General features: G+C 41.5%; 1 protein-coding gene across 11 annotated transcripts in view; it reads left to right on the top strand.

Annotated features, from left to right (window-relative positions):
• The window catches only part of LOC131592130 (ubiquitin-associated protein 2-like), a 216,174-nt gene that overhangs the window by 43,532 nt on the left and 150,279 nt on the right, over positions 1-22,363 (top strand). For 10 of the 11 annotated variants that reach the window (XM_058863421.1, XM_058863417.1, XM_058863416.1 and 7 more), the window contains 2 exons: positions 16,307-16,361; positions 17,553-17,656. The exons of the other annotated variant lie outside the window; for it this stretch is intronic. In XM_058863421.1, coding sequence (XP_058719404.1) covers positions 16,307-16,361; positions 17,553-17,656 — 159 coding nt within the window. The remainder of the gene's footprint in view (positions 1-16,306; positions 16,362-17,552; positions 17,657-22,363) is intronic. 11 annotated transcript variants of the gene reach the window in all.

Below are 22,363 nucleotides of genomic sequence, written 5' to 3'. Positions count from 1 at the left end.
ATAAAGGAGTGCTGCTCCTAAACCACAACAGCCTTCAATTGGCACCCAGTGTGAGGCATGAAGGGTTGAGATAACAGATTTGTCCAGAGTTGGTGGGAACCAATTTTGATCTAAGAATTTGTTGTATTATGTATGGAGCCACTGGGCACAATGTTGCTTGGTCTGTTCACATGGTTGTGGTACCTAACCCTGTATGTGTTTCTGTATATGCACTATGTGCCCATCACAGTGCTCCTTCTCAGAGCAGGGATAGGGATCATGATTGTTTTTTTGCTGTACTATGTGATATCCGTTTATGATATGATAACATCAAGGACAATGAGGGTCATTAGGGATGTGTCTTCAGTGTTGCTCTCCTGCCATGGCCTTAGGTGCTACCTCTGGAAATTCATTAATAATCGTTCCCAGCTTGTGGGGGAAACAGGAAAGGATGATTTTCCCCAGCTTTTTACCCCCTTTTCCTCCTTCAGGCCTGTTACATCAACTTTTGAGAATTTTGCATTTACTTTGGATGTTAAAGAAAGCCTCTTGTTGCTAAGTCTGCCAGGTCTCCTCAGTGTGGTCTACATGTTCAGAGTCAAGAAAGAGATATCTAAGGAGGTTATTCAGAGATCTGCCACAAGGGTGGATGTATATTCATGAGTGGCATGGAATGTGGGAGAAAATGAGACAGTTTGGGGGGAAATTCTCTGCTCCAATGGTTTGGAAGTTCACACCTAAACAAGTATAGGACCCTGTTAAAGTGACAGAATATTTGCAAAGACAATGCTGTGACTGCTCCACAGAGGAGCAACTTGTTGCAGTGTGCTGGCCCCTGGCTACTATTTATTGGACTCTGCTCATCACTAGACAGCACCCTCAGGGGGAGGAGGAAAGCAGAGCAACTGTCACTGGCCACTCAAACTGCAGCTGAACTGGAGGAACAACCCATGCTGGTCACAGTCATACCTATACAGAAAAAGAAATCCAGGACCAAATAATTTTGCTTAGTGAGGGTTGAAGATGAAGCAGGGCCCTCAGAACAGGAGGAAGAGGCAGGACCAGAGATAATCACCCCATCCCTATCCCTGGGTGAGCTGCAAGATATGTGAAAATATTTCAGCCACCAGTTGGGTGAGCCCATGGTGACCTGGCTGCTCTGATGCTGGGATATGGTGGCCCATGATATGAAACTAGATGGTAGCCAAGCAACTGGGATCCCTGTCCTGGGATGTGTGCATTGACCAGAAAATTAGGAAGAAGACAGAAACTCCCAGACTCCTGTCAAGAGTGATGGAAAGATATTCTCTCTAAAATGTTCTAATGGTGCACTCAAGCAGGTGAAATGCCATGGAGCAAGTTATCCAGTACCTGAGAGAATTAGCTGTGCTGGAGGTACTCTACAGTGATTCAAATAATGAGCAGTCTCCTGTAGATCCAGATGAGGTGCAGTGTACACAGTACATGTGGCAGAAGTGCCTATGGAGTACGCCATCATCGTATGCCAACTCACTGGCAGTGATGTCAAGGAAAGAAGAATGAACAGTGCTTCAGATGACTACCAGACTGGCAATAGACATGGTCAACAAAATAGCAGCTATGTCCCCACCAAACAGCAAGAAGGACACACAAGCTTTCCTGGGCACTGTGGGTTTTTGGAGGATGCATATTCCAGATTACAGTCAGATTGTAAACCCTCTCTATCATGTGTGACAGGAAAAAAAGGGTTTCAAGTGGGGTTGTCTTGGTTTAAAAGACAGGTGTCTGCTAAGGAAGGTGGGAACTTCCCTTGGAATGGAAAATATGTCTCCCTTCCCTCCAAATTATAACTTTGAAATGATGGGGCTTTCAGGCAAAGATATGGGAAAAGGAATAGCAGTTCTTTACTAGAATATGTGTATACTAAGGCAAACAACAACAACAACAACAGCAACAACAAACAAAAAAACCCAGAAAGCCAATAACAGCCTTCTCTGGGCTGTCAAGCCTTTTCCCCTTTGGTGTAGTTATGGTCACAGCCGGTAGCGGTGCTGTTGGCTCCTAGCCAGGCAGGGCTGGTGCAATGATTCCCCTGCGGCTGCAGGGGTGCTGTGGCATGAGTTCAGCAGCCTCTTTCCACGTGGTTAATGGCAGCTCAGACAGCGGGAGAGAGAGAAAAGGGCTCCCTTTGCAAACTCATGGGGAGCAGCCAGTCTCAGTGTCACTCTGGGTGGTGAAATGGACTGTAGCAGGAACTTCAGAGCAGTAGCTGGAGCAGCAGAGGCGAGCACACCTGGGGTGGCAAACAAAGTGTAGCAAAACCTCAAAACAGCCGCAGAAAACAGTGGGGCTGGGCAGTGGCAGCTGGGCTCCTGCAAGCAGGTGCCGCAAACAGCTGGGAGATGCTCCCTCTGGAGAGGAGGAGAGGGTCAGGGTCCCAGGTTTCCCCTGAGGCACCCAAGTAGATGGTGAAGGTCCCTCCCAGTGGGGTCCAGTGTTGAAAAGGTCTAGTTCAATGACCACTCTTGCGAGTAAAGGCCCACCCACAGTAAGGAGAAGCAGTGAAGGATGAAACTCCGCAGTGGCAGTGAATCCTCTGGGCAGCAACAGTCCGGCACCTAAACCACAAACTGTCCCCCCTCTGATCCCAAGAGCAAGTGAAGGCTGAGGCCAGCCCCTGACCCCCAGCCAAGTCTCTCGTTATCTCTGCACTTCCCAAGAGAAAATCTCCTAGCTACCAAGCTCACTTCCCAGCTAAGAGACTGCAGCCAACTGCACCCCTCCCAGCCACATCTTCTGTCTCTTAAGTATCATTGTTCTCATCTCTTAGGCAACAAATGGAGAAAAATTCCCTGAGAGAAAGGATTTTTGCTTTTTTTTCCTAACCTCCAATAGGGGTCCTGAACAAGAAGAAGCTTTTGAACAAATTAAAAAGGAGATTGTTCATGTAGTAGCCCTTGGGCCAGTCAGGAAAGGACAGGATGTGAAAAATGTGCTCTACACCACAGCTGAAGAGAATGGTCCTTTTTGCAGCCTCTAGCAAAAAGTACTTGGGGAGACCCAAGGACGACCCCATGGATTCTGGAGTCAGGGATACAAAGGATCCAAGGCCTTTTACACCCCAACTGAAAAAGAGATACTGGCAGTTTATGAAGGGGTTTGAGCTGCTTCAGAAGTGGTTGGCACTGAAACACAGCTCCTCCTGACACCCTGACTGTCAGTGCTGGGCTGGATGTTCAAAGGGAAAGTCCCTTCCACACATCATGCCACTGATGTTACATGGAGTAAGTGGTTTGTGTTGATCACACAGCAAGCTCAAAACCCCCAGTCAGCCAGGGATCTTGGAAGTCATCACAAACTGGCCTGCAGGTAAGAATTTTGGACTAATTTCAGAGGAGGAAGAGGAAAAGGTAATGTGCTGAGGAGGCCCCACCATATAGTCAGCTACCAGAAAATGAAAAACAATGCGGTCTCTTTCTTGACAGTTTCTGCCATATTGTAGGGATACATCAAACATGGAAAGCTGATTTATGGATTCATACATAGTGAGTTGCAGAAGCTATTGAGGGCCAAGGTGGATCAAGTCATGTTACAGAGCTGAAAGCTGTCCAATTGACTTTGGATATTGCTGAAGGAGAGAAATGGCCAGTGTTCCACCTCCCCACTGACTTGTGGATGGTAGAAAATGCTTTGTGGGGGTGGCTGGACCAATGGAAAAAAGACCAATTGGCAGTGCAGAGGGAAAGCTGCTCAGGTAAAGAAATTGACTGTAAAAGTACATAACGTAGATGTGATCTTCAGTAGTGTGACTCTTGAGTGCATCTAGAAAAATGGTGAGGTAGATCAAGTTGCCAAGATTAAAGTGTCTCAGGTGGATCTGGACTGGTGACAAGAGGGTGAATTATTTCTGGCTCAATGGGCTCATAGTGCATCAGGTCATCAGGAAAGAGATGCAACCATACAGATGGGCTTGTTATCAAGGAGTGGACTTCACCATGGACACTATATCCCAGATTATCCATAACTGTGAAACATGCTGTTGTCAAGCAGGCCAAGCGGGTAAAGCCTCTGGTGTGGGAGACGATGCTAAAAATATAAGTATGGGGAGGCCTGGAAGATTGATTACATCACACTGCCACAAACCAAACAAGGCCAGCACTATGTGCTGACAATGGTGGAAACAACCACTGGATGGCTGGAGACATACTCTGTGCCTCATGTCATTGTCTGGAACACCATCCTGGGCCTTGAAAAGCAAGTCCTGTGGTGACATGGCACCCCAGAAAGAATTGAGTTGGACAATGGGACTCATTTCAAAAATAGCCTCATAGACACCTGAACTGGAGAGCACAGAATTGAGTGGATCTATCACATTCTCTATCATGCACCAGCCTCTGGGAAATTTGAATGGTACAATGGACTGTTAAAAACCACATTTAAAGTAGTGGGGGGGTGGGACCTTCAAACGTTGGGATCTACATTTAGCAAAGGCCACCTGGTTAGTTAACACTAGAGGCTCTATCAGTTGAGCTGGCCCTGCCCAATCAAAACTTCCACGTACTGTAGAAGGGGATAAAGTCTCTGTGGTGGATATGAGGAATGTGTTAATGAAGACAGTTTGGATTAGTCCTGCCTCAAGGAAAGGCAAACCCATCTGTGGGATTGTTTTTGCTCAAGGACCTGGGTGCATTTGGTTGGTAATGCAGAGGGATGGGGAAATGTGATGTGTACCTCAAGGGAATTTGATTTTGGGTGAGAACAGTCTGTAACATTGAATTGTATAATATTGGTTGCTGAATGATACTGCCACTGTGCCATAACTACCATGGACAATGAGGATGGACTGCTCCAGATACATTAGTCATGAGCTCCTGATGCAGCAGCCAGCTGACAGCACACCAGCCCTCCTCCCCTGGAAGGCATCTAGGACAGATAGAACCCATAGTCATGGACTAAATGAATTCAACAGACATCTTGGAGGAATGGCCATTGACAATGGAAATGATATGTGTGCTTGTGTATAATTCTATATATACATATGTATATATTTGGAAGGTATAAGATCTGGACATGAGCTAGATGGTATAAAACAAGGGGTGGATAATGTCCTGGTTTTTTGGCCAGAACAGAGTGAATTTTTCTGCAGTAGTTGTGAGGGCATGGATCCTAGAGCCTCTGTGTGTTCCTAAGTTTTTATTCTCTACCACTCATCTCACTGCCAGGGGGGCAGAAGGAATTCTCACTTCTGAGGAGGAGGGGGATGTTGCTTACCATCAGGAAGAAAAAAGTGGCTTGCAGAGGGTCCCCCCGACATTTTGTTCATTTTCTTGGGGGGTGGTGTGGCACCAGGTCAGTTGGTGAATGTGGGGTTTTTGTATGCTTATTTTACTAGTATTGTTGCTGTTACTTTTTGTTTTCTTATCTCGTTGCTGTTTCCAGTAAATTGTTCTTATCTCAACCCATAATCTCTGCCTCTTATATCTCCCACTGAGGGGAGAGGGAAGTCGACGTGGTGGTGGTGTTGTGGCACCAAATTAGGGGGTGCCACTCTTAAACCATGACAAAACCCGTGAAATATGCAGGGAGTTGTATAAAGCTGCATAATTTATTTCTCAGTATTTCAGGGATTCTCAGTGTTTCAGGGATGGCTGACCTTTCTTTGGATATTAGTATAAATTGTCTTGGGGTGATTTTACGATGATACTTTATTCCCTAATCATCTGCTTTATGCCCAGAAATGTCTTCAGTATCTTTAAGATGAATCAGGGGATGGGGCTAGAGCCTGGGAGCCCTGGGGGTGGGCTTTGTTCAATCTCTTTCTCTCCAGTGGTTGGTGGCTACATGGATTGTTACTTCGTTGCCTTTTGCTGGATTAATTTTTGTCAGCTTAAACAAGAAGCTTCTGGTTTTCTTTGTTGTTTTTTTTTACCTTCCCCTGGCCTGGAGGCTTTTCACCAGAAAATCTTTCAGCAACTTTTTTTGGTTTGGTTTTTTTCTCTCTGGCCTGGGGAACCTGTGGGGTGGCCACGGTCAGTCTGAACCATGGGAAAGGCTGAGCCAGCAAAAGAAGGGACATCAAAATCCACCAGTTTTGCCTGCCGTGAGGAGGAAAACCAATGCCAGAGGATCAACAGGTTTCCCATCTGCTCTGCTCCAGGCTGCTATGTGAACTCCTCTTCCCCTTCCTGGAGACAAAAGGGACCAATTGCCATTTTGTTTTCCAGGCCATGCAGTCAGCCTGTGTATTTTTCTTCCCTGGGCATCTGAGGTTTGTTTTTTCTTCTGCTGTGGGTGGATGTGTGTATGTGTGGGTGGAGGTTAAGTTTCTGGGAGTTCATATCTAGCATTTATTCAAACCTTTTTTGTTCCTTGTGGGCACCTCCCCCCCACCCCCTTTTTTTTTTTTTTTTTTTTGTTAATAAACAGTTCCTTTTTTTCACTTTCACCTGTTGGTATCAATTTCTCTCATTGGCAGAAGAAAAGGGGGGTTATTGAAGCCCTTTCCCTTTTAGAGGAAACACTCATTCCAGGGTGTTTCCTCCCAGAATTTGTCTACAAAACCAAGACAAAATAATAATAAAAATTTTCTGTCATTTCATCTGGTAGTCTTTTCTGTTGTGCAGAATTAGGTGCTTCAGCTGCAAATAAATAGGTGGCTGGTAATCACTACGAAACTCTTTTTAAGAAATGTTTCATGCAGAGCATGTGTATGTAGGAATCTAGGCATTGGATAAAAAAATGGGGGTCAGCTAATAACTTTGCAATGCATTGTCTATTTTAAACTACCTACTGAGACTGGAGTTAGCTTACTGACTGCTTTATAGGGGAAGATTTTCTGGGCCATAGTGATACTTCTTTACTGTAGAACAATATAATTTTAAGAAATTATATGCACTGAAAATAGCAGAAATGGGATTGACTATGGTGAAAATATGATGTTCATTGAGGGGGGAAAACCCTAATACTCAGTATTTCAGCCTCCATACTATAGGTACTAGCCTTTTTAGGAGACTGCTTGATGGACTCCCTCGGGAGGCAGTTCTGAAGGGCAGAGGAATCTGAGAAGGTTGGACATTGTTCAAGAAGGAATTCTTAAAGGTTCAGAAGCATGCTGTCCCATGTGCTGAAAGATGAGCTGCTGGGGAAGACTGTGGGCCTGGCTTAACAGAGAGCTTTGGCTGGAAGCTCAGGGGAAAAAAAGTTGATCACTCTTGGAAGAAGGGGCAGGCAACTTGTGAGGACTACAATGATATCATAATGTTGTACAGGGAGAAAATGAGAAGGGCCAAAGCCTTAATATGGTTGCTACCATACAAGACAATAAAAATATTTTTGTATCAGCAGCAAAAGGAGGAGTAAGGAGAATATCCTCACTTAAATGCAGGGGAAAACATAGTGACAAAGGATGAGGAAAAGGCTGAGGTACTCAGTGCCTTCCTTGCTTCAGTCTTTTATAACAAGACCACTTTGTTCTCTGGGTGCCCAGCCCCCTGAGCTGGAAGATGGAGACAGGTAGAAGAATGAAGCCCCCACAATCCAAGGGGAAATGGTCAATGACCTGCTGCACCACGTAGACATGTACCAGTCCTTGAGGCTGGATGTGCTCCACCCAAGGGTACTGAGGGAACTGACAGAAGTGCTCACCAAAACACTTTCAATCATTTATCAACAGTCCTAGGTCGCCATCTACAAGAAGGGTTGGAAGTAGGATCTGGGGAACTACAGGCCTCTCAGCCTGACCTTGGTGCCAGGGAAGGTTATGGAACAGATTATCTTGAGCACCATCATGTGGCACCTACAGGACAACCAGGGGATCAGGCCCTGTCAGCATGAGGTTTTTAAGGCAAGTCCTGCTTGACCAACCTGATTTCCTATGACAGGGCCCCCTGCCTGGTGGATGAGGCAAAGGCTGTGGGTGTTGTCTGCCTGGAGTTTCGGAAAGCCTTTGACACTGTCTCCCACAACATTCTCCTGGAGACACTGGCTGTTCATGGCTTGGCCAGTTGCACTCTTAGCTGGGTAGAATAATGACTGGATGCCTGAGCTCAGAGTGGTGGGGAACAGAGTTAAATCCAGCTAGAGGCCGTTCACTAGTGCTGTTCAACAAGGCTCAGTGTTTAGGCCAGTCCTGTTTAATATTTTGTCCATGATTGGTTGAGAGGATCAAGTGCACCCTCAGTAACTCTGCAGATGACCCCAAGTTGTTGATCTGCTGGAGGGTCTAAAGGCTTTACAGATGGATCAGGACAAGTTGGATCAATGGGCTGAGGCCAATCGTATGAAGTTCAAAAAGGCAAAGGGCCCGGTTCTACGCTTGGGTCACACCAACCCCCTGCAGCACTGCAGGCTTGGGGCAGAGTGGCTGGAAAGCTGCCCAGCAAAAAGGGACCTGGGGGTGATGGTCAATAGCCAGCTGAACATAAGCCCAGGTGGCCAAGAAGGCAAATGGCATCCTGGCTTGTATCAGAAATAGTGTAGCCAGCAGAACCAGGGCAGTGATCATTCCCCTGTACTGGGCACTGGTGAGGCCACACTTTAAATCCTGTGTTAAATTTTTGGCCTTTCACTACAAGAAAGTGGAAGTGTTCAAAAGGCATGTGGATGTGACACTTGGGGATGTTATGTTGGTGCTACGTCAACAGTTGGACTTAATCTTGGAGGTCTTTTCCAACCTTAATTATTCTGATTCTAAAAACGGTTATGTCGTGATTTTAAACCAGTAACAAAAAAATTACTTATTTCTTGCTGTGAGATATGGATTAAAATAAGAGCAAAACAGGCTTAAAACTTAAAAGGAATAAAGACAGTTTATTAACAAACTACAAGAATAAGAATACCAGAATAAACTTTCAGAAAACTCTTTTACTTCCCACTACTTGACCATTTCTTGGTACACATAACAACATAGAGACAAAAAATTTTAGAATCTTGGTAATTGTTATAAATTCACTCAAAGAGAGTGATGTGACTTAATTAAAAAGAATTTTATTAATTATAGCAAGCAAGCAATAAGCAAAAATAACAGCGCTGGACGGCCGGGAAGCGATCCCACTTCGCCGCTGCCGTGCTTCCGTTTTCCGTGTGTCTTCTTTTAATCGGTCCGGCTCTCCGATGACGTGTCCTTTCTCGGGTATCTCTGCGCATGCGTCTTTATTGGTTTAGGGGGTCTTTCTCTGCCTTATTTTCTTAACCTTTTTCACTGTTCTCTTTAAAGGCTTAGCTCAGTAATTTTCTGGAATTCAAGGAATCTTGGCAAGGCCATAATAGTTATGCAAACGTCAGTAGTAACCTTCAATGTAATCCTGATTTTACAGAACATAGCATTACAGAGTATCATATCTGCATGTTTAGTCGAACAAAAGGGTCTCTGTTTATCACAGTGGTCAAAAACAGTCTTAATTTCTAGAGTCTTTTCATCAGTCTTTGTAGAGAAACAGAAGTCTCTTTCTGCTAATCTATGGAGTTTTTAGAGTTTACTCCTCCCATTTTACACCACTCCGAGGTGTGCATGGGTCAAATGAGTCCAGGGATGCCATTTTTAAGGATAAGTTATTCAAAGGTAGAAATCTTCTTCATTTGTTTCTGTGAGCTTTCCTGGAAAACAGCCATTCCCTTGCCCCCTCAAGGCTTTAAAATCTTCACTTTACTCATAATTTCCAGCAACCCACAGTATCAGAACTACTCTCTCTTTTCTCTAAAGTCCACACTTTGAATACTCTATTCCTCCCATACTCTAGTCATGAATTAAAGGAGTCTTTTAATTACTATTGTCCATCTCCATAGCTGTAACAGAAAGACATTTCAGCGGCAAGCATCTTCTTTTTCTCCCTTTCTTATTTAAACTTAACTCTTTTCTTCACTGTTTTTGGTGGTTTTATGATGTTTTTACATGTTGATTGTCTCTCTCTGTTTTTCTGGGAAAAAAGAGTAGTCTGTAAGTTTATTCACGTAGTAAAAGAATTAAAAAGCTTTAGAATGCTACAAGAGTTCATGGTGTCAGGTTTCAGTCCAGCAGCAGAAACTGAAAACCAAGCTCGGCTGACCAGCTCTGCTTCCTCTCCCCCCCTTCCCTGCGGTCTCGTTCCGGCCTGGGAGGGGGGGGGGAAAGCCAAGACAGAGCTTGTTACCTTGTTAGCAGTCGGAAATCAAAGAGAACGAGACAGCTCGGAATGTACCTCTTAAGGGGGTGTTTACAAGTTAAATTCACTTTTTAATGGTCAGATCTGCTGTCAATTCTTGGAAATGACTGATAATTGGTCAGGAGGAAAAACTCCCATCAGCCACCAGCAGATTCAACTTCCCCTCTTTCTAATCTGTCTTAAAGGTGAAGCTACCCCATGACAGGTTACTAGAGTACATGCATTATATTATGAAACTGATTTAATGCTTCTAGCTTTATGATAACTAATAAGACAAAATTATTTTAATTGTAATGTATATATAATTAATATCAAGATATTATAATATATTGAATATAACTTCAGTGTTTGTTCTGATAATATGGAACCTAGAATATGAATTTTCTATACTTAGTCTCCTTATATCTTTGTAAGGCTTAAACTTCTGTCACCTTGGCGTCTGCTGGGAGGATGGCTGGCTCTGTATTCCCAAAGCAGAGACCAGGACTGTTTGATTATTGTGTAGTCAGAGATAAGCACAAATCTAAGGTGTTGCCTGCACTTCCAGTCTGTGTTCCTTTACTGTTCTTAAGCCTGTTTCTTAACTTTAAAGTGTCTTCACCTAATTAAACCTGTCAGTGTGAAAATCTGAATTTCAAAATAAAGCATCTGTGATGCAGTGGAAAGATTTAGGTCTGCAAGCTCAGCCAACTAGATTTTTTACAGATTAAGTTATTAATGGAGTGCTCCAATCTGAGTTGTGATTCTACACACCTTTCTCATGCTCCCATGTAGTGTGCATTTGTTTTGTGGGAAGAATAGTTATGTATGAGATGAACAATTCTTTCTATGCATGGATGGTACCAGAGTGAAGTCTTGATTGTGTAATTATAAGTGTTTTTAACTCCCAATGGGTTTTAGTGGAAACAAAATCTCATTGCCTGCTTAGGTTGACTTCTCTATAATTCATTCCAGAAAAGAAAAATATAAATTGAATAAGTGGTGCCTAATGTGAACCTAGTCAACTGAGGAAGATATGTGTAATTTTATTTGCCTGATTCCATTATTTGCTTTTGTGCTCAATATGCTGATTGATTGTAAGAAAGTCTATTCCTTTAGACTCAGTAGAAGATTTAATGAGCTACTGCTACGTCACTTGTTGTGTTTTTGTCAGTATATAAGAATGTTGTTAGAAAAATTGCTGATTGTGAATTACCACAGGGAAAAAAAATAGTGAACATTGGCTGTTGTAATATAAATCTTATCTATGCATCTTTTTAGAGTAGTGTTAAAGCTATACTTTTTATGTTAAAAGCATAAACTGGCATTATTGCTGGGAGGAATTGATCTTGTCTGTCTTCTGGTACATTTGAACTTTATTAGAGGATTGATATAAGTTTAAAATTAACCAAGCCAAAAAAATAAAAAGGGAGCAGGCAGCATGGTAGCTGGAGAAAGCAGGGGTTTTGGTGGCTTATCCTTGTTTAAAGGTGACTGGTTTTCTGGCATTTAGCAAGTGGGAAACTTGTTTGAAGAGCCAATACAAGTGACCTAATAATTTTGTTTTCTGATGGTGGTTTTGTACTCACTTTTTGACAGTATGTGCAAAGTTTAGTGCAGGAAAGAGCAGAGTTGTGATCACTAGTGAGAAACTTCTGTTGTAGTAGTTGTGATTTAAATGGGTTTAAGTTACTGTGGGATTGCATGCTCAGAATATGGGTCCCTGCTCTGATTTGTATGAAGCTCTGTTCACTGACCCTTTAGTCACTGTTAAAAAGTAGCAAAAGTTTGGAAATACTTGATGGCCATTCACAATTGCTTCACGACGAACTTCTCTATGTTAGAAAGCTGTGTACCTTTTAATTGTTTTAAGGCCATATTTTAATTTTGGCAGTGAAGTAACTTTCTTAGCATGAGAATTTAAGAAGTAATTTGATTGTGTCAGAGAATATCAGCCCTTCCCACTGGCATCTTGCATTAATGACCATGATGTCTGATTCTGTGTCAGGGTGGTCTTTCAGTTGTGGGTACTCACTGTCCCATATTTTGAATCAGTTCTTCATAAGTGTCTTACAGATTTGAATTTAGTGCTAACCCTGCTGGTTTGGTACTGCTCTTTTGTCTTCACTAGAATACTTTTTGTTCCATTTGTTGATTAAACTTAATTTCAGTTTTGACAGAAGGCATAGACACAGTTTTATGAAGCTAAGGGAATCTACTTGAAATTCAAGTTCAGGATTAACTTTTTATACCAGATCACCTTGAAAATGCCTTGTTAACTAGTAGTCTAAGACTGTGCATGGAGCTTCAGGAACAACATGATGTTTTTCTAGTAGTTTCTAAAATTGTTAGAAGTTCTTATTGCTGTTTTTAGCCAGTAGTTTATTGTGCCCATCCTGTTATGGTATCTTACATATGCCTTGTTTGATAAACTTCATTTTATGTGTAATATGCTAAAGTTATTTTTTCAGACTTTTGCACTTGGGAGGCTGGGGAGACTTACTTTCTCTTCTAAAATCTATTTCTACTTCCATGCTAGCTATTCCAGCTACTCTCTTTGTACCTAATGTCTGCCTCACTCAAAAATATTTCTGCTTGACTGTTACTGTGATTTACAGCTCCCAGTCAGTCTTGTGTTTGTAAAAAAACTTTTGATCTCTCTTCTGTGTATCATTAGTAAATGATGTTTAATGCTGTATTGATAGCTGTAGGAAGTACAGTGTCCCCAAGTAATCTTTTCTAGCTGTTTCTACTTTTTTAAGAAAACCAACAAAGCCAGTTTTTACTAGGCAGAAAGATAACCCAGAGTGAACTGACTTCTAAAGCTGCAACCCTGTAATGCCATGGATCAGCTTCCCAGATTGTGGATTTTAGGTGGGTGAAGGAGAGAAAAGCAGTAGAAGAGGTAGGCTGAGCAAGGAGGTTTAGAAGGTTGTTATCAGATGGGTACATCAGGGTCTGGTACACTGTTTATGACAGGGCAAAGATCACAGCTCCATGTGTGGGCTCAGTTAAGAGGGATGGCAACTGCCAGGTTGCAGTTGTTACCCTGTCACTGTCAGCCATGAAATGATTCACACAGACACAGCTCGAAGTGTGATGAAAGAAGAACATTTATTCTGTCCTTTCAGTATTTATAGATTTTCGACAATGACCAGGGATTGGATAGTCAGGTCACCACCTTCCCAACCACACTGGCTGTGAGAGACGTCCATCAAAAGGCATATCTTTAATGGAATGTATAAACATCTATGTTTATAGTTACTTTCCTGGGAAAGTGGCTATAAATTATGAAAACAATATCAAAAGGCCTGATTCTCAGGGCGATATTACCCCTTTCCTAATCTCTGTCTCTTCTCTCCAGACGATTGTGAAAAGAGTGCAAAGAGGGAAAATGGCCTAGTGTCAGACTTCATTCTTCTGTGTTCTTGTTGTTCTGCATTGCTAGATGGGAATCCTTCCTCTGCAGGTTTACATGGTTGTCATCCTGTATAGAATAGGGGTAAACCCTATCATCAAAATGCGGATAAAGCTATCCTGCTAATTTGATATTTTAAGAAGTCCTTGGGTTTGCATAGCAAGGTTTTGGTAGCAAGGGGAGGGAGCGACTACAGGGATGGCTTCTCCAAGAAGCTTCTGGAAGCTTCTCTTATGTCTGACAGAGCCAATGCCAGCTGGCTCCAAGATGGATCCACCACTGGCCAAGGCTGGGCCAATCAGCGACAGTAGTAATGTCTCTGTGATAACATATTTAAGGATAGGGAAGAAAAATATTGCACAGAAGTAATTGCATCCAAAGAAGAGAGGAGTGACAATATGTGAGAAACGGTGATAGAGACTCCAAGGTCAGTGAAGGAGGTGCAGGAGGTGCTCCAGGTGCCAGAGCTGAGATTCCCCTGCACCCCATGGTGAAGACCTGCAGGTTGTCTACCTGCAGCCCATGAAGGTCCACAGGAGAGCAGAGACCCACCTGCAGCCTGTGGAGGACCCCATGCTGGAGCAGGTAGATGCCCAGAAGAAGGTTGTGACCCCGTGGGAAGTCTGTGCTAGAGCAGGGTCCCGGCAGGACCTCTGGCCCCATGGAGAGAGAAGCCCACACTGGAGCAAGTTTGCTGGCAGGACTTGTGGGGGACCCATGCTGGAGCGGCCTGTTCCTGAAGGACTGACTGTGAAAGGGACCTACGCTGGAGTAGTTAATTAAGAACTGCAGCCTGTGGGAAGGACTCACATTGGAGAAGTTCATGAAGGACTGTCTCCCGTGGGAAGGACCTCATGCAGGAACGGGGGAAGGACTCCTTTACCTGAAGAGGAAGCGGTGACAGAAACAACATGTGATGAACTGTTCGTAACCTCCATTCCTCATCTTGCCGCACTGTTGGGGGAGAGGGGGTATGCTATTTTAAGTCCCCCTGCTCCCCTGAGGCCATGTTCCGCCCAGCCGCGGCCCAGAGGAGGGGGGAGTTATATATATATATAGCAAGGACTAGAGATAAAACAAGGCTCTTTTCTTCCTGGGACGGTGTCCCAGCTTTATTCAGGGGAATCCGGTGCAGAAAAGAGAAAGAATCTGATCTCGCGCTGCTTTTTGAAGTGAGGGGAAAGGGGGAAGAGTTACATGTTACAACCAATAGGAAAACATCACAAGGGAGGAGTTAGGGGAAGGAACTAACACTGCAGCTCAGAGGGTATATCAGGATTATACCATGTTTCTTAATGCATTACATCAGGGGTAGAAAATCAGGAATAAAATTAAGCCTGGGAAGGAGGGGGGAGTGGGGAGAAGGTGTTTTTAAGATTTGGTTTACTTCTCATTATCTTGCTCTGATTTTGATTTGTAATAAATTGAATTAATTTCTCCAAGTCAGGTTTGTTTAGTCTGTGATGGTAATTGGTGAGTGATCTCTCCCCTGTCCATTTGTGGAGGGGAGTGATAAGAGCAGCTTTGGTGGGCACCTGACTTCCAGCCAAGGTCAAACCACCACAGTATTTTAGAGGTCCAGAAATGTCTTTTAAAACATGGATAGTGAACTAGGGCAAGGAGAACAAGTAGTAAGGGGAGGAAAAGGAAAGTAATTAAAATAGGAACTTTCTAAACTGAATTTACCATGTCTTGGAGCTACTGTTTGTTCAGTTTAGATGGTCCCCTCAAAATAAGAGGTAATTTTGATTCAAATTTGAAGCCTTTCATAGCTAATTCCAATGTTTGGACAACCAGTATATCAGTGACTTAGGATTATAACTTTTGTGCTCTGGTAAGCTTGTAGTTGTTCAGTGACTTTTTAGAACCACATAATTTTGTCATTAAAATAAACATCACTTTGTTCTCAGCAGCAACTCTTGCAATACCAAATAATATACATAGTCTCCCTCAAAAGAAACCCAACAAATTGAAAAAGCCTCAAATATTGAGGTTATTCAAAATAAAACAACCACCAAAACCATGTAGAAATATGCCACATGTAAGAAATAGTTTCTAACAGTTTGCATAGACGTGTGCTTTATGGATGGTTAAGTAATACAAAAATTTTCATGCTTTCTTGGCACTATGCAACATGCAAAAATAAAGCCATTCACTATATTAAGACACTTGTAAACTGAGATTGGTAACTGAAATGGGCAGCAACAAATATTTGTTGTTGTTAAAATAGAAATTAATATTCTTGTGGGTGATAACAAGGAAGTTTGAGTAATTTGAATTGGATAATTTTCATGTCAGTAGTTATGCTTAAAGGGTAAACAAGGAATCTGTTGGAAGAGGTTGGTGAAAGCACAGGAGGGTAGGGGTGGGCTGAGTCAGAGAAGAAAGCAAATGGAATATTTAAACTTTCTTCTCACAGATAAGAAGTGATGGAATTTCTTGAGAGATCAAGGTATGCAGGGAGGCTGGAATTTTAAAGCATTTAGGCAAGAGGGAAAAATTAATTCAAATTTTGAACAATGTCTAATTATTTGACAATAGCAGTCTCATGGGATGATTCTTTAGGTAAAGTCTTTTTCTTGGCATTTGGAGCTACTTCACTAGATACAGAAAATATAGCAAAGAATTGCAAGTCCTGAAGCATGAGGTCTTAGATGAACTGTGGCTTACTTGCATGCGTTAGGGAAATTTGGGAAGTAAATGATATTTAACTACAGTACTTTTTTTCTTCAACCATTATATTTTCTAATGTGACAGACTATCAATTGGTGGCTCCTCTGCTGTTGCTGTTAAATGGTGTTTTCTCTCCTAGGGTTTGGACGTGGCAGAGGGAGAGGAGCAGGGAGGTTTTCAGCCCAAAGCATGGGGTAAGAAACACACAGCACAGATTTTGGCAAGGATCAAACTCACTGGAAATATTAATTGACAGTGTTGCCACTGTGTGTCTTAATATTGCTGTATGTTTGATAAACCTGTATAGATACAAAAATTAAAAATGTCTTAGATTATTAATGGATTATTTTTGTCTTAAACCAGTATTTCTACTAGACACACATATACAAACCTAATGCAAGTTCACTCATTGTTAATATCTCAAACTTGGGAAACCCATTTGTACCTATCAGTAGCAGCCATCAGTAGTGTCTTGGAGACTGAAAGTTTTGTGTGGTGCATATAGTTCTAGGTCAATTAAAAAAATTATATGTTTCAGTGTAATGTAGTACTTTCAAGTTCTATATAAAACCAGAAACACTAGTGATTCTAAACTTTCTCCTGTTTTTGAGGTTTCATGCTTTAGCTGTTTGGATGTACATTGACCCTAAACCAAAATCAAAAGTAGCTACTCAGCAGCTCTAAAATTTGTTCTCAGTTTTGGTGGAATAACTTGCTTCATGAAGTGTAGCCTCCACTACTTTCACTCAGTGTTTGCCTTTAATGACATTTCATGTAACATCATTGATGTCATGATGAACAGAAGTTTCATTCTACTTTTCCGATAATTCTTCTTGTTCATACTTGTAGATGATAAACTGAAAAGAGGTTTTTCTTCAATGATCCTTTTTCACCTTTTAGCTTCATCTATGTATTTTAGCATTGGTGTCAAGAGTCCATTCTGAAATAGTTACTGATGTTCCGACTCATGTCCTGCATAGGTCTGGTGCTCTGAAAGGACATGATACTGGTTTTTCATCAGTAAGCCACCTTCTGAGAAACTGTCAGCTGAGAGAGGCTTATCATTATGCATATAAACTAACGCTTTATAAGATCGAAGGAGTAGGTATGCTGTTAACTGCTATTTCAGGAATTGTTGGTTTGGTTCACATTCTCTACAGTATTTTTTTTCAGTCTCTTAACTTTTTTTTTTTCCTCCCCTTCTTTTCTCCTTCTTTTATCTGTGTCTGCTCATAGAGAAAAAAAATTTTAAACCAAAACAATAAGATAGATTATGTGGAAATAAAGAAGTTAAACCTAATGCAACTTCAGATAAAAATGATGACATCTATGTTCATTGAATGACCCATATGTTCTCTTCAATTTTTAAACTTTTAAAACTCTAGGACATTTAACCCTGCAGACTATATGGAGTCTTCTGCCACTGGTGGCTTTGGAACAAAATCAGAGATTTGGGAGACTGGTCAGAATGATGCAGATGATGGAACTGGTAAGATACTTCAAGAAGTGGAAGGATTGAAATGAAGACCTGTAGCAAATTGAAGTTGAAGTAACTATTCTGTTAGTGTTCAGTTAACTTCTGAAAATGTGAATACATTTCACATGACACAGATATTAGTTCTCTTTTATAGCTTAATTGCTACTAATGTGCAGAGCATATGCTGTAGCCTGACTCTCTGTCATAGTAGAGACAATGACACCTGTTTCTTCTTCCATCATTGCCCCATCTTTATTGCACACAATTTATATTTTTATGGTTATCAGAAGGCACCATGCTTAATTCCAATTGGTTAGGAACTCAGTTCACTGGTTGGTAATGGTGAGTGTACATGTCAATCAAAACTTTTCTCTCTAACAATGTTTACATACTTTTTCTACTGATTCTCATGGGACAGATCCCTTTTTACTACAGGTGCACTTGTTTTTCTCCCCAAGAATAGTTTGTTATGTTAACGAAGTTTTCATTCTCAAGATGTTTTTGCATGGGAGCTTATCAGGCTAGCTGCTAGCTATACTTAGCTGAAGTAACAAGGCCTGAACCATGATTTAACAAGGCCTTTCTTTTGTAAGGTTTTTACCTATATGTGACAGTTCCCCCTTTTTCTTTTGTTTTTATGCAAAGGGTTCATGTATCCTGATGTTAAAACAGTTTGCACCTGTAAGGTCATTATCTTATTAGGGTTGTTACTGGTTACCTATTAGTTATGGGATGAGACACATAAAAAACAGATTGCAGTCAACAAAACTTCAAATTCCATCACATCATTGACACAGGGGTTCGCAGTATGAGAAAACAAAAGAATAATGTCCAATATCTCTTAGGGAAATGGAAATAATTGACCATTGTTCTAAAGTCCAAATAGTTGAGACTCAGGAATTGTGCTGTTTAGGCAGGATAAAGTCCATTAGCTGAAAATGTTGTCTTTGACATCACTGAATGTCTTTTGGAGCGTGGAACAGGGATTAACTGAAGAAGGTTAGTCGGAACAGAATACCACAATGATGACATAAGGCATTTGTTGACAAATTGCTTCTGTAAGAACTGGAAAATCATAAGACCAGCAGTTCAGAGGAGGCTTTCAACAAAGCGCAGATACTTTTTCTTGGAACTCTGAAAAAATAGTGAAAAAAACCATTCAAAGAGATACATTTGCATTTAGACAACAAAAAAGAAGGAATCCTGAAAATGACACGTGTCTTGTAGATAATTACACAAAGAGATGGTAAAGCATATGAAAAGCTGGCTATAAATACAGTAATAGTAACTTATGAATAATGCCTATTATAATATCAGTAAATTCACACTATGTAATCAATATTGTTGCAGCAGACCTCGCATTTGAGACAGAAATGGGTCAAGACGTAGACTCTTGTTCAATAAAGTGAAAAGGTCCTGGTTCATTCTTCCTCACAACTCAGCCATCCTGACTCTAACTACTCACTGACTTTAACTGCAGCAAACTCCCACTGTAGGTTTCTTTTGCAGACTCTGACTGCTGGTTATTTCCTGCTAGACTATGACTGCAAGCATTTCCTTGCAGCCTCTGACCACAGGCTTTTACCTAGCTCGACTCTGACTGCAAGCACCAACCGCAGGAACCAACTGCAGACGCAGACTGGCCTTACAGCAGATTCCTCACAGCAGCAAGTCTTTTTCCCATTTGGTCAGTCCTCCAGCCCTTCTGAATCGTTCCTTCAGTATCTTCCGTTCCTTCTCCCTCAGGACCCTCCCCTAACTTGCCAACCCATCTTTTTATCATGTTTATAACACAGCTGTGACTTATCAGGGGTGAGGTCATCTGTAATCCTTTCTCTTACAAATATATCAGCCATAACTATCTGAAGAAGTTGAGATAATATTTTCCAAACATTCATATATCTATGACAATAAAATGAAACAAAAGAAAACACTAAGCAGTTTACAATTGATAACAGCCATAATGTAAAACCATCACTCTTCTGTGACATGCCCAAACCCAGCAACACTCAAACTTGACAGAAATTAGACTCAACAAAATTAACTCAATAGAACTTAGCCTTAACAGGGCTTCAAATTAACAAAACATAATTTAACATCACTCAGATTTAACAATAGTGAAGCTTAACTGCACTTAATCTTATCAACAGTGAATTTGTATTAAATTAAAACATAACAGAACTGAAAATTAACATCAGTTAAGTTTAGCAAAAGTAAAATTAGAACCAAAAGTATTTATTTAAAAGTTCCAGATACAATAGAATTCAACTCATTCTGACTGTATCACTATAAAAAAGCCACTAAAAATCTGTCGTATAACAGTTAAACATCAATAAATAATATAGCAGCAACATAGATTTACTGTAGAGATTATTAAGGTATGATAGGTATATTGTATTTGTATGTAATTTAGATTTGTGCATAGATCATGGTAATTGTCAACAGTAAGTATAGCTCTTGCTAGGATTTTTCAAAGTACAACTTTACTCAGAAAACTGACAACAGTGTAGATTTTGGCAAACTGCCCATGCAGTGGAATTCCATGTACCAATTATAGCTAAGCTTCAAATAACTGTGGTAGATAAAATCCAAGGTTAATATCCATCTGTAAATATTTTTAGATCATAACCTAGTAGAGAACCAGTGTCAATTTAGTGTAATTCCATTTTAATTTTATAAATTTTTACATATTTTATAAATTTTATAAGCATTTCTGTTAAAGAAGGTAGATCTTGCCATGTTATATTCACATAGAAAACTTTAAATCTCTCCAGTAACCCCTGTTAAAAATCACAGTTGACTAAAAACACAAGGTTAACTTTAACAAACATATTTCAATGTGTGTTTTAGACATTCCGATAAGGGACGGAGCTGGTCAGCTGCTCTCTGGCAGGCACCAGGGGGGCCACGCTGTGCCAGGGGGAGCCGAGCTGTGTGAGGGGGGGCAAGCTGCGCAGGGCTCGGGAGGAGGCAAGAGAGCTCTGATGATCCAGGGGAGCCTCCCAGCCCAGGGGACCAATACAGTTCTGTGACTTTTTCATCCAGAGAGCACCAACAACCTAACTTTTTTAGCTGTGTTGTCACTTTGCTTTCTGTCAGATCACGGGCAGTCCTTCTCCTCGTTATAGTCTTATCTCTTGTTTTTCCAGACTAAAGCAATCTCCAGGTAGTAGCCAAATCTGCAGCTCTTCTGTCCCCTTTTGATACCACATCCCACAGTCTTTCCCCAGACTATTTCCACGCTCTAACGCTAAAAGCAGTATTTGCATCAGTCTCAAAATCTTGTGACTTTGCCCAGGACAACATACTACGAAGGGCATAGTCCATAGTCTTAATACCTTTTCTTTTCAACAGAACTTTCCATGTAGATAGAACAGTCTGTTCTTTGCTTGATAAGTTATTTCCCATTATGTCCCTAGTGGCTCACCTGGATCACCATCCTTCCAGGTGTCAGAATCAGGTCCAGACCAGCAGCTTCTCCCGCTGCTCTTAAGCTTCACTGGGCTCCGTCTCCACTGCACCTCGCCCTGCAGCCCATCAATATCTCCAATTGCGCATCACGTTGGGGTCACCAGATGTCGTAATAGAGACAGACAATGACACCTGTTTCTTCTTCCATCATTGCCCCATCTTTATTGCACACAATTTATATTTTTATGGTTATCAGAAGGCACCATGCTTAATTCCAATTGGTTAGGAACTCAGTTCACTGGTTGGTAATGGTGAGTGTACATGTCAATCAAAACTTTTCTCTCTAACAATGTTTACATACTTTTTCTACTGATTCTCATGGGACAGATCCCTTTTTACTACAGGTGCACTTGTTTTTCTCCCCAAGAATAGTTTGTTATGTTAACGAAGTTTTCATTCTCAAGATGTTTTTGCATGGGAGCTTATCAGGCTAGCTGCTAGCTATACTTAGCTGAAGTAACAAGGCCTGAACCATGATTTAACAAGGCCTTTCTTTTGTAAGGTTTTACCTATATGTGTCAACTCTTGTTAGAATGAAGGGAAGGCAATTTGTAACTTTTTTGGTTTAATGCTAACAAACCCTTAAGAGACAAAGGGACTTAAAGAGTTATTGGAAGAGTCTTGTGTCGCCCTGGAAATTGAAGCTGCCTGATAATGTTTTCATAGTTTTAGTTACTTTCCCATGAAAGTTCTGTAAACATAAGTTGTTTATCACATTCCTTCTAAGAAACGTCTTTTGATGGACATTTCTCATGACCAGTGTGCTTGGGAAGGTGGTAACTTGATTATCCAATCCCTGGTCATTGTCAAGAATCTATAAATACTGGAGTCAGAGAATAAAGAGACTGTTTTTTCTGTTCTGACACTGAGAAGTGTTTGTGTGAATCATTTCGTGTCCTCTAGTGACAGTCTTGTATGTGAAGAACTGTGTTAAAGGATAAGCCAATGCCTGAGCATTCTCACACCATTCAAGGAGTCACACACACTACCTGAGACTTTAACTGCTTAGACCAGAGTCCTTTCATAGTAGGCAGCTCCAGTGAGCCAATGGGTGCCCCTTTTGACTCCATGCTAACACACATTCACTCTCAGATGTGCTTCCTCCTTCTTCAGGCTTGACCCTAGGTTTCCCACAGCAGTCTCAGGCATCTGATTTTATAAAAATAAATAATTTAAGAGTGGTACAGCAGCAGGTCAACTCGACCTGGGTGCTTCTGGAGAGGGACCCCAAACAAAGAAAACCCTAGA

Source organism: Poecile atricapillus, chromosome W (assembly GCF_030490865.1).
Source record: "Poecile atricapillus isolate bPoeAtr1 chromosome W, bPoeAtr1.hap1, whole genome shotgun sequence".
NCBI classification, from domain to species: Eukaryota; Metazoa; Chordata; class Aves; order Passeriformes; family Paridae; genus Poecile; species Poecile atricapillus.
The sequence above is the reverse complement of the archived record's forward strand: the minus strand, read 5'-3'. Positions and strand labels throughout refer to the sequence as shown.